This window comes from Erythrolamprus reginae, chromosome 2 (genome assembly GCF_031021105.1).
Source record: "Erythrolamprus reginae isolate rEryReg1 chromosome 2, rEryReg1.hap1, whole genome shotgun sequence".
Lineage (NCBI taxonomy): Eukaryota > Metazoa > Chordata > Lepidosauria > Squamata > Dipsadidae > Erythrolamprus > Erythrolamprus reginae.
In genome coordinates, this window is record NC_091951.1 from 251124234 (window position 1) to 251137158 (window position 12925).

The window sequence follows — 12925 nt, forward strand, 5'->3', positions numbered from 1 at the left end:
AAAAGCTGCTTAAAAACTAAATTAGAAATCACAAACTAAAAGTGTCCTCACTGAGAGCCAGCAACTTGGCAGGGCCAAAAAAGCTGCTTAAAAACTAAATTAGAAATCACAAACTAAAAGTGTCCTCACTGAGAGCCAGCAACTTGGCAAGGCCAAAAAAGCTGCTTAAAAACTAAATTAGAAATCACAAACTAAAAGTGTCCTCACTGAGAGCCAGCAACTTGGCAAGGCCAAAAAAGCTGCTTAAAAACTAAATTAGAAATCACAAACTAAAAGTGTCCTCACTGAGAGCCAGGCAACTTGGCAGGGCCAAAAAAGCTGCTTAAAAACTAAATTAGAAATCACAAACTAAAAGTGTCCTCACTGAGAGCCAGCAACTTGGCAGGGCCAAAAAAGCTGCTTAAAAACTAAATTAGAAATCACAAACTAAAAGTGTCCTCACTGAGAGCCAGCAACTTGGCAGGGCAAAAAAAGCTGCTTAAAAACTAAATTAGAAATCACAAACTAAAAGTGTCCTCACTGAAAGCCAGCAACTTGGCAGGGCCAAAAAAGCTGCTTAAAAACTAAATTAGAAATCACAAATTAAAAGTGTCCTCACTGAGAGCCAGCAACTTGGCAGGGCCAAAAAAGCTGCTTAAAAACTAAATTAGAAATCACAAACTAAAAGTGTCCTCACTGAGAGCCAGCAACTTGGCAGGGCCAAAAAAGCTGCTTAAAAACTAAATTAGAAATCACAAACTAAAAGTGTCCTCACTGAGAGCCAGCAACTTGGCAGGGCCAAAAAAGCTGCTTAAAAACTAAATTAGAAATCACAAACTAAAAGTTTCCTCACTGAGAGCCAGCAACTTGGCAAGGCCAAAAAAGCTGCTTAAAAACTAAATTAGAAATCACAAACTAAAAGTGTCCTCACTGAGAGCCAGCAACTTGGCAGGGCCAAAAAAGCTGCTTAAAAACTAAATTAGAAATCACAAACTAAAAGTGTCCTCACGGAGAGCCAGCAACTTGGCAGGGCCAAAAAAGCTGCTTAAAAACTAAATTAGAAATCACAAACTAAAAGTGTCCTCACTGAGAGCCAGCAACTTGGCAAGGCCAAAAAAAGCTGCTTAAAAACTAAATTAGAAATCACAAACTAAAAGTGTCCTCACTGAGAGCCAGCAACTTGGGTAGGACAAAAACCCTGGTAAAAAACTAAGTTGGAAATCACAAAATGAAGATTTCTCACTGAGAGCCAGCAACTTGGGTAGGACAAAAACCCCAGTAAAAAACTAAGTTAGAAATCACAAAATGAAGATTTCTCACTGAGAGCCAGCAACTTGGGTAGGAGAAAAACCCCGGTAAAAAACTAAGTTGGAAATCACAAAATGAAGATTTCTCACTGAGAGCCAGCAACTTGGGTAGGAGAAAAACCCCGGTAAAAAACTAAGTTGGAAATCACAAAATGAAGATTTCTCACTGAGAGCCAGCAACTTGGGTAGGACAAAAAACCCGGTAAAAAACTAAGTTGGAAATCACAAAATGAAGATTTCTCACTGAGAGCCAGCAACTTGGACAGGGCAAAAACCCCGGTAAAAAACTAAGTTGGAAATCACAAAATGAAGATTTCTCACTGAGAGCCAGCAACTTGGGTAGGACAAAACCCCCGGTAAAAAACTAAGTTGGAAATCACAAAATGAAGATTTCTCACTGAGAGCCAGCAACTTGGGTAGGACAAAAACCCCGGTAAAAAACTAAGTTGGAAATCACAAAATGAAGATTTCTCACTGAGAGCCAGCAACTTGGGTAGGACAAAAACCCCGGTAAAAAACTAAGTTGGAAATCACAAAATGAAGATTTCTCACTGAGAGCCAGCAACTTGGACAGGGCAAAAAACCCCGGTAAAAAACTAAGTTGGAAATCACAAAATGAAGATTTCTCACTGAGAGCCAGCAACTTGGGTAGGACAAAACCCCCGGTAAAAAACTAAGTTGGAAATCACAAAATGAAGATTTCTCACTGAGAGCCAGCAACTTGGACAGGGCAAAAACCCCGGTAAAAAAACTAAGTTGGAAATCACAAACTGAAGATTTCTCACTGAGAGCCAGCAACTTGGGTAGGACAAAAAACCCGGTAAAAAACTAAGTTGGAAATCACAAAATGAAGATTTCTCACTGAGAGCCAGCAACTTGGCTAGGACAAAAAACCCGGTAAAAAACTAAGTTGGAAATCACAAAATGAAGATTTCTCACTGAGAGCCAGCAACTTGGACAGGGCAAAAACCCCGGTAAAAAACTAAGTTGGAAATCACAAAATGAAGATTTCTCACTGAGAGCCAGCAACTTGGGTAGGACAAAAACCCCGGTAAAAAACTAAGTTGGAAATCACAAAATGAAGATTTCTCACTGAGAGCCAGCAACTTGGACAGGGCAAAAACCCCGGTAAAAAACTAAGTTGGAAATCACAAAATGAAGATTTCTCACTGAGAGCCAGCAACTTGGGTAGGACAAAAAACCCGGTAAAAAACTAAGTTGGAAATCACAAAATGAAGATTTCTCACTGAGAGCCAGCAACTTGGGTAGGACAAAAATCCCGGTAAAAAACTAAGTTGGAAATCACAAAATGAAGATTTCTCACTGAGAGCCAGCAACTTGGACAGGGCAAAAACCCCGGTAAAAAACTAAGTTGGAAATCACAAACTGAAGATTTCTCACTGAGAGCCAGCAACTTGGGTAGGACAAAAAACCCGGTAAAAAACTAAGTTGGAAATCACAAAATGAAGATTTCTCACTGAGAGCCAGCAACTTGGACAGGGCAAAAACCCCGGTAAAAAACTAAGTTGGAAATCACAAAATGAAGATTTCTCACTGAGAGCCAGCAACTTGGGTAGGACAAAAACCCCGGTAAAAAACTAAGTTGGAAATCACAAAATGAAGATTTCTCACTGAGAGCCAGCAACTTGGGTAGGACAAAAACCCCGGTAAAAAACTAAGTTGGAAATCACAAAATGAAGATTTCTCACTGAGAGCCAGCAACTTGGACAGGGCCAAAAAAGCTGCTTAAAAACTAAATTAGAAATCACAAACTAAAAGTGTCCTCACGGAGAGCCAGCAACTTGGCAGGGCCAAAAAAGCTGCTTAAAAACTAAATTAGAAATCACAAACTAAAAGTGTCCTCACTGAGAGCCAGCAACTTGGCAAGGCCAAAAAAGCTGCTTAAAAACTAAATTAGAAATCACAAACTAAAAGTGTCCTCACTGAGAGCCAGCAACTTGGGTAGGACAAAAACCCTGGTAAAAAACTAAGTTGGAAATCACAAAATGAAGATTTCTCACTGAGAGCCAGCAACTTGGGTAGGACAAAAACCCCAGTAAAAAACTAAGTTAGAAATCACAAAATGAAGATTTCTCACTGAGAGCCAGCAACTTGGGTAGGAGAAAAACCCCGGTAAAAAACTAAGTTGGAAATCACAAAATGAAGATTTCTCACTGAGAGCCAGCAACTTGGGTAGGAGAAAAACCCCGGTAAAAAACTAAGTTGGAAATCACAAAATGAAGATTTCTCACTGAGAGCCAGCAACTTGGGTAGGACAAAAAACCCGGTAAAAAACTAAGTTGGAAATCACAAAATGAAGATTTCTCACTGAGAGCCAGCAACTTGGACAGGGCAAAAACCCCGGTAAAAAACTAAGTTGGAAATCACAAAATGAAGATTTCTCACTGAGAGCCAGCAACTTGGGTAGGACAAAACCCCCGGTAAAAAACTAAGTTGGAAATCACAAAATGAAGATTTCTCACTGAGAGCCAGCAACTTGGGTAGGACAAAAACCCCGGTAAAAAACTAAGTTGGAAATCACAAAATGAAGATTTCTCACTGAGAGCCAGCAACTTGGGTAGGACAAAAACCCCGGTAAAAAACTAAGTTGGAAATCACAAAATGAAGATTTCTCACTGAGAGCCAGCAACTTGGACAGGGCAAAAACCCCGGTAAAAAACTAAGTTGGAAATCACAAAATGAAGATTTCTCACTGAGAGCCAGCAACTTGGGTAGGACAAAACCCCCGGTAAAAAACTAAGTTGGAAATCACAAAATGAAGATTTCTCACTGAGAGCCAGCAACTTGGACAGGGCAAAAACCCCGGTAAAAAACTAAGTTGGAAATCACAAACTGAAGATTTCTCACTGAGAGCCAGCAACTTGGGTAGGACAAAAAACCCGGTAAAAAACTAAGTTGGAAATCACAAAATGAAGATTTCTCACTGAGAGCCAGCAACTTGGCTAGGACAAAAAACCCGGTAAAAAACTAAGTTGGAAATCACAAAATGAAGATTTCTCACTGAGAGCCAGCAACTTGGACAGGGCAAAAACCCCGGTAAAAAACTAAGTTGGAAATCACAAAATGAAGATTTCTCACTGAGAGCCAGCAACTTGGGTAGGACAAAAACCCCGGTAAAAAACTAAGTTGGAAATCACAAAATGAAGATTTCTCACTGAGAGCCAGCAACTTGGACAGGGCAAAAACCCCGGTAAAAAACTAAGTTGGAAATCACAAAATGAAGATTTCTCACTGAGAGCCAGCAACTTGGGTAGGACAAAAAACCCGGTAAAAAACTAAGTTGGAAATCACAAAATGAAGATTTCTCACTGAGAGCCAGCAACTTGGGTAGGACAAAAATCCCGGTAAAAAACTAAGTTGGAAATCACAAAATGAAGATTTCTCACTGAGAGCCAGCAACTTGGACAGGGCAAAAACCCCGGTAAAAAACTAAGTTGGAAATCACAAACTGAAGATTTCTCACTGAGAGCCAGCAACTTGGGTAGGACAAAAAACCCGGTAAAAAACTAAGTTGGAAATCACAAAATGAAGATTTCTCACTGAGAGCCAGCAACTTGGACAGGGCAAAAACCCCGGTAAAAAACTAAGTTGGAAATCACAAAATGAAGATTTCTCACTGAGAGCCAGCAACTTGGGTAGGACAAAAACCCCGGTAAAAAACTAAGTTGGAAATCACAAAATGAAGATTTCTCACTGAGAGCCAGCAACTTGGGTAGGACAAAAACCCCGGTAAAAAACTAAGTTGGAAATCACAAAATGAAGATTTCTCACTGAGAGCCAGCAACTTGGACAGGGCAAAACCCCCGGTAAAAAACTAAGTTGGAAATCACAAAATGAAGATTTCTCACTGAGAGCCAGCAACTTGGACAGGGCAAAAACCCCGGTAAAAAACTAAGTTGGAAATCACAAACTGAAGATTTCTCACTGAGAGCCAGCAACTTGGGTAGGACAAAAAACCCGGTAAAAAACTAAGTTGGAAATCACAAAATGAAGATTTCTCACTGAGAGCCAGCAACTTGGGTAGGACAAAAATCCCGGTAAAAAACTAAGTTGGAAATCACAAAATGAAGATTTCTCACTGAGAGCCAGCAACTTGGGTAGGACAAAAAACCCGGTAAAAAACTAAGTTGGAAATCACAAAATGAAGATTTCTCACTGAGAGCCAGCAACTTGGGTAGGACAAAAATCCCGGTAAAAAACTAAGTTGGAAATCACAAAATGAAGATTTCTCACTGAGAGCCAGCAACTTGGACAGGGCAAAAACCCCGGTAAAAAACTAAGTTGGAAATCACAAACTGAAGATTTCTCACTGAGAGCCAGCAACTTGGGTAGGACAAAAAACCCGGTAAAAAACTAAGTTGGAAATCACAAAATGAAGATTTCTCACTGAGAGCCAGCAACTTGGACAGGGCAAAAACCCCGGTAAAAAACTAAGTTGGAAATCACAAACTGAAGATTTCTCACTGAGAGCCAGCAACTTGGGTAGGACAAAAACCCCGGTAAAAAACTAAGTTGGAAATCACAAAATGAAGATTTCTCACTGAGAGCCAGCAACTTGGGTAGGACAAAAACCCCGGTAAAAAACTAAGTTGGAAATCACAAAATGAAGATTTCTCACTGAGAGCCAGCAACTTGGACAGGGCAAAAACCCCGGTAAAAAACTAAGTTGGAAATCACAAAATGAAGATTTCTCACTGAGAGCCAGCAACTTGGGTAGGACAAAACCCCCGGTAAAAAACTAAGTTGGAAATCACAAAATGAAGATTTCTCACTGAGAGCCAGCAACTTGGACAGGGCAAAAACCCCGGTAAAAAACTAAGTTGGAAATCACAAACTGAAGATTTCTCACTGAGAGCCAGCAACTTGGGTAGGACAAAAAACCCGGTAAAAAACTAAGTTGGAAATCACAAACTGAAGATTTCTCACTGAGAGCCAGCAACTTGGGTAGGACAAAAATCCCGGTAAAAAACTAAGTTGGAAATCACAAAATGAAGATTTCTCACTGAGAGCCAGCAACTTGGGTAGGACAAAAAACCCGGTAAAAAACTAAGTTGGAAATCACAAAATGAAGATTTCTCACTGAGAGCCAGCAACTTGGGTAGGACAAAAATCCCGGTAAAAAACTAAGTTGGAAATCACAAAATGAAGATTTCTCACTGAGAGCCAGCAACTTGGGTAGGACAAAAACCCCGGTAAAAAACTAAGTTGGAAATCACAAAATGAAGATTTCTCACTGAGAGCCAGCAACTTGGGTAGGACAAAAACCCCGGTAAAAAACTAAGTTGGAAATCACAAAATGAAGATTTCTCACTGAGAGCCAGCAACTTGGGTAGGACAAAAACCCCGGTAAAAAACTAAGTTGGAAATCACAAACTGAAGATTTCTCACTGAGAGCCAGCAACTTGGACAGGGCAAAAACCCCGGTAAAAAACTAAGTTGGAAATCACAAAATGAAGATTTCTCACTGAGAGCCAGCAACTTGGACAGGGCAAAAACCCCGGTAAAAAACTAAGTTGGAAATCACAAACTGAAGATTTCTCACTGAGAGCCAGCAACTTGGGCAGGACAAAAAACCCGGTAAAAAACTAAGTTGGAAATCACAAAATGAAGATTTCTCACTGAGAGCCAGCAACTTGGGTAGGACAAAAATCCCGGTAAAAAACTAAGTTGGAAATCACAAAATGAAGATTTCTCACTGAGAGCCAGCAACTTGGACAGGGCAAAAACCCCGGTAAAAAACTAAGTTGGAAATCACAAAATGAAGATTTCTCACTGAGAGCCAGCAACTTGGGTAGGACAAAACCCCCGGTAAAAAACTAAGTTGGAAATCACAAAATGAAGATTTCTCACTGAGAGCCAGCAACTTGGACAGGGCAAAAACCCCGGTAAAAAACTAAGTTGGAAATCACAAAATGAAGATTTCTCACTGAGAGCCAGCAACTTGGACAGGGCAAAAACCCCGGTAAAAAACTAAGTTGGAAATCACAAACTGAAGATTTCTCACTGAGAGCCAGCAACTTGGGTAGGACAAAAAACCCGGTAAAAAACTAAGTTGGAAATCACAAAATGAAGATTTCTCACTGAGAGCCAGCAACTTGGGTAGGACAAAAATCCCGGTAAAAAACTAAGTTGGAAATCACAAAATGAAGATTTCTCACTGAGAGCCAGCAACTTGGGTAGGACAAAAACCCCGGTAAAAAACTAAGTTGGAAATCACAAAATGAAGATTTCTCACTGAGAGCCAGCAACTTGGGTAGGACAAAAACCCCGGTAAAAAACTAAGTTGGAAATCACAAAATGAAGATTTCTCACTGAGAGCCAGCAACTTGGACAGGGCAAAAACCCCGGTAAAAAACTAAGTTGGAAATCACAAAATGAAGATTTCTCACTGAGAGCCAGCAACTTGGGTAGGACAAAACCCCCGGTAAAAAACTAAGTTGGAAATCACAAAATGAAGATTTCTCACTGAGAGCCAGCAACTTGGACAGGGCAAAAACCCCGGTAAAAAACTAAGTTGGAAATCACAAACTGAAGATTTCTCACTGAGAGCCAGCAACTTGGACAGGGCAAAAACCCCGGTAAAAAACTAAGTTGAAAATCACAAAATGAAGATTTCTCACTGAGAGCCAGCAACTTGGGTAGGACAAAAACCCCGGTAAAAAACTAAGTTGGAAATCACAAAATGAAGATTTCTCACTGAGAGCCAGCAACTTGGACAGGGCAAAAACCCCGGTAAAAAACTAAGTTGGAAATCACAAACTGAAGATTTCTCACTGAGAGCCAGCAACTTGGGTAGGACAAAAAACCCGGTAAAAAACTAAGTTGGAAATCACAAACTGAAGATTTCTCACTGAGAGCCAGCAACTTGGACAGGGCAAAAACCCCGGTAAAAAACTAAGTTGGAAATCACAAAATGAAGATTTCTCACTGAGAGCCAGCAACTTGGGTAGGACAAAAAACCCGGTAAAAAACTAAGTTGGAAATCACAAAATGAAGATTTCTCACTGAGAGCCAGCAACTTGGACAGGGCAAAAACCCCGGTAAAAAACTAAGTTGGAAATCACAAACTGAAGATTTCTCACTGAGAGCCAGAAACTTGGGTAGGACAAAAAACCCGGTAAAAAACTAAGTTGGAAATCACAAAATGAAGATTTCTCACTGAGAGCCAGCAACTTGGACAGGGCAAAAACCCCGGTAAAAAACTAAGTTGGAAATCACAAAATGAAGATTTCTCATTGAGAGCCAGCAACTTGGGTAGGACAAAACCCCCGGTAAAAAACTAAGTTGGAAATCACAAAATGAAGATTTCTCACTGAGAGCCAGCAACTTGGACAGGGCAAAAACCCCGGTAAAAAACTAAGTTGGAAATCACAAACTGAAGACTTCTCACTGAGAGCCAGCAACTTGGGCAGGGCGAATCGGGGAGAGGGGCGAATCGGGCGGGCGGGGTGTAGCGGCGAGGAGCCCGGAGGCGCTGGCGGGGGTGGCCGGCATGGAAAGTAACCATTGCCAGCCTCCGAACTGCCGTCGCCCCACCATCTGCGCATGCGCGGCCATTTAAAAAAAAAGACAGAGATCGCGCATGCGCAGATGGTGTTTTTACTTCCGCGCCGCTACTTCGCGAAAAATCGATTATCGCGAGGGGTCCTGGAACGGAACCCTCGCGATAATCGAGGGACCACTGTATATAAGTCTACATGCTATTGCTATTGCTATTGTATCTTTTCTTTTTTTCACACCTCCCTCTCTCCCTCTGCATCCAATCAGCTGGTGGATGGGCAAATGGCAGTTGGCCGTCTTAGAACTCAGGCTGACAATTGACATATAACAGATGAAGGAAGGTAGTGAAATAATAGCCAGGGAAAGACTCAGAGGTTATTGTGGAGTGCCAGAGATTGCTGGGCGAGGCCTTTCTCTTTGAAGTAAGGGGACCCTTACAGGTATGCTGGGGTACAATTTTCCTTATGGTCTATAGCAGTGATGGCAAACCTTTCTTTCCTCTGGTGCCAAGAGAGCATGGGTGTGCACTATTGCTCATGTGTGAGTTCCCACACTCATAATTCAATGCCCGAGGAAGGCAAAAATAGCTTCCCCTGTCCCCTGGAGACCATCTGGAGGCCAAAAATGGCCTGTTCCCCAACTTCTGGTGGGCCCAATGGGCTCATGTTTTCCCCTCCCTCATCCCTTCTGAGGCTCTCTGGAAACCAAAAACTCCCAGGGCCTCTGTGTGAGCCAAAAACCAGCTGGCCAGCACACACATGCACATTGGAGCTGAGTTAAGGCAATGGCTCACATACCAGCAGACATAGCTCCGCATGCCACCTGCGGCACCCATGCCATAGGTTCACCATTGCTGGTCTACAGCTTCCTTTGTTCCCTTCCACAAGCAGGCAATTTCCTCGGTCAGCTGAAGAGGGTTCATTTCTGAACTCCCTCCCAGATTCCAACAAGCAACCTCAATGGGGAACCAAGCAGAAAGATTGGTTCCCAATGCCTTTTTGTTTTTTTCATTCTGTTTCTCCATTTAATTAAGGAAATAGGGATCTCTGGAAGAATCATCCACAAGGGATCACGAGCTGTTTATTATATAAAGTAAGACTGACCTCTAGTGGAAATATCCAGCACTTCAACTCATTTATTTTTCTTCTTCTTCAACTGGCAGTAAATTTGTGTGATTTGGATAAAATAAAATAAAATTTAAAAAGTCCTTTAGCTTTGAATCCTCATATTTCATACTGAGAATTCCCCCCAAAGAAGGAAAAAGGCATTCTCAGAGATCAGATTTTCTGGATCAACTTCTATTTCAGATGGTGCAGAAAGTACAATAATCTGTTAATAGGAAAAAAAATATAGCAAAATGTTAGATCTTTTCACAACACATACATTCTCTGGATTGTGCCAAAGAAGATGATTATAACAAGCAACTTTTTAGAAGAGGGTTAGTTAGAAACAAAGGAAGGTTGTTTTGATGTATTTAGTAAACCATTATCTCCACTGCAGGTCCAAGAACTGAATCTGGGATCAATTTATTTGTTTGTTTGTTTTATATTGTTTTATATTACTCACCCATAGTGACTCAAGGCAGCTTACAGAATATAAAACCACATTTGAAACAATAAAGCTAATAAAAAGAATCAAATAAATTAATATAGTATAATATAATAAAATCACCCCCTACCCCATTCCCTACCCTGGCAGTAGCAGATCACACGAGCCATTTAATGGGCTCCATCCAACTTCAACGCCTTCCGCAAGTGTAAAATAAATTTTAAAATATTAAATTTTCCATTCTTCAGTCATTCCATTCCACCATTTCTTTGATATTACTGTAATTCTTGTCCCGCAGTGAATCATCCTATGGAGAGTTGGCCATGTTGAAATAAACCCAATTGAAACACCCATGGACCTCTTGAATCCTTTGCATAGACTCAAGCTGCCTCTCTCCTCCATTACTTGCAGGTAGAAAGCTTATGTTGTGTCTTCCTCTACTTCACAAGTAGTCTTTCTGCTGATCCTCTTGCTGGTTTTCATCAACTCTACTATTTCTTTTACTCTCACTTCTGCTTTTCCATATCTCAAGCAATGTAATAATCTGAGCATTGCCTAGAATTTGATGCTTGACCTGTTTTATACACAGGCAATTTCCAATTCCACATCTGCATATCCAGTTTGGGAAAGGCCCCTATCTGATACCTAACAATGTTGCTAACACCTTAAACTGAACTGGTTGAACTCAATAGATGCATCTTCCTAGGTCAGTGCTAGGCAAAGTTGGCTCTTCTATGACATGTGGACTTCAACTCCCAGAATTCCTGAGCTAGTATGACTGGCTCAGGAATTCTGGGAGCTGAAGTTCAAAAATCATAGAAGAGCCAACTTTGTCTACCCCTGTCCTAGGTGTTTCTTCCCTTTCTCATGCAACAGATAGCATAGCCATAATGAATGGTGTGATACCATTGGCACTAGGGGTTAAGGAAACACCCTGTTTGATGACATCACACCATGCATTGTTTTATGGCAGATATCAAGCAAGGAAAAGAGAGGAGAGAGAAAAAACATGAAGCAGCAGCAACCCTCAGAATGACTTGTTAATAAACCTCTCTGGTTGGGAAAAGAACGAGCAATGCCCTTGAGTGGCCTTCGCCATTATCAAAATTCCCATTCTTATCCTTAGCATTTTTATCCTAAGAATTTTCCTGTCTATTGACTTTTCCTTAATGATCCTACCTTCCTCCACAGAAGCCAAATGGAAAACTGTGTGAAATGCTTGATGTTGCTCATCATAGCTGCCTTAGCCATTTATGGTAAGTACTTCCACTTGAGATTTGAAAAAAAACCATCTGAATAGCAGGAGGTTCTCATGGATTGAACAAAAAAGGTGCTTGTGTCAACGACCTGAGTGTCAGAAGTCCCAATGTGCCAGATTTTATCCAGAAAAGTTCATTTTTTTAATCACGTCAGGTGGGCAAGGCAGTGGCTAAGGAAGGTTTCCTTATTGCTCATTGTCACAACCCACTAATGCTTTTCCGTCACTCTGAGTTTACAAACAAAGTCCCACGAGGGTGATAAGCAGGAGATAAGCAGGGGTGGGGCTACTGCCTGGATGGGGGGGGGGAAACGCAGTGGGGTAGCAAAAATGGAGGTCTGCCCCAGAGCACCCAATTTGCATTGAAAGATGTTGAAAGAAAATGCAGGGCGTCCTGCATAAGCCACGCCCACAGTGTGGTAGTAAAATTTTGGTAGCCCTTCACTGGAGATAAGTCAAGAGTTCCAGCAACCAAATAATAGTCCAAGAGTCTAAAGTCTGAGAGCTGAGACCAAGCCCAAAATTCAAGGAACAGGATCCAGTGAAGCTGGGAAGAAGCACATCAAAACAAGCAAGTGTTCCCGACAGACACACCTTCTCAAGCATCTGATTCAATCAACCTTCCCCAGCTTTCCTTCTGAGGAAGGACGAAGCTGCTTCCTTGTAAGCAACCTCGCTGATCTCCTCTCTGCCCCTCTCCACTCTGCTCTCCTCATCCGTTCCTTGTCAGAGGCAGTCTAGAGCAGCGGCGGGTTCCACTTACCTGCATACCGGTGCGCTGCACGGGCATCCTACTCATTCGGATGGTCATGGATGTGCGCCTGTGCGTGCGTTCCCACATGTGATTTTGTTTTTGCGCATGAAACAAAAACTTGCTGAAATTTCCTGAGGGGACGCTCGCTCGCATGCAATTTCGGTGACTTTTTGCTTCCACACACGTGGAGAAGCAAAAAATCAATGACATTTCACGCACCTGGGTATCCTCTTGCAGGATTGTTTTAAAAAAAGATGGCGCCAGTCACCAGAATATTGAAGAAGGCATTAGAGTGGTTTCACGCAAATTGCGCAATCTAGCGGAATGGAGCTCCGAGGCGTACAGGTAGCAGCCCACCACTGAGAGGCTACCATCTCTGTTGGTCCTGTGCAGCTGCTCTGCTCCTGCTGGAGAATCCCCATCCGGTTGTCCCCCCTCCCTACACTCACTGCCAGACGGACTTGGGACTTCCTCATCCTCATCCCCTTGACTTTCCACTCATTTATAGAGGATTATGTCTTCCCTGTTGGACAGTCCCAGCTCCAACTCCTGCTCCTC

General features: G+C 41.8%; 1 protein-coding gene across 1 annotated transcript in view; it reads left to right on the forward strand.

The window, feature by feature from the left end:
* Positions 1-12925, forward strand: part of LOC139159557 (SUN domain-containing protein 3-like) — a 46026-nt gene that overhangs the window by 19191 nt on the left and 13910 nt on the right. The window contains exon 3 of the mRNA XM_070736867.1: positions 11550-11611. Coding sequence (XP_070592968.1) covers positions 11550-11611 — 62 coding nt within the window. The remainder of the gene's footprint in view (positions 1-11549; positions 11612-12925) is intronic.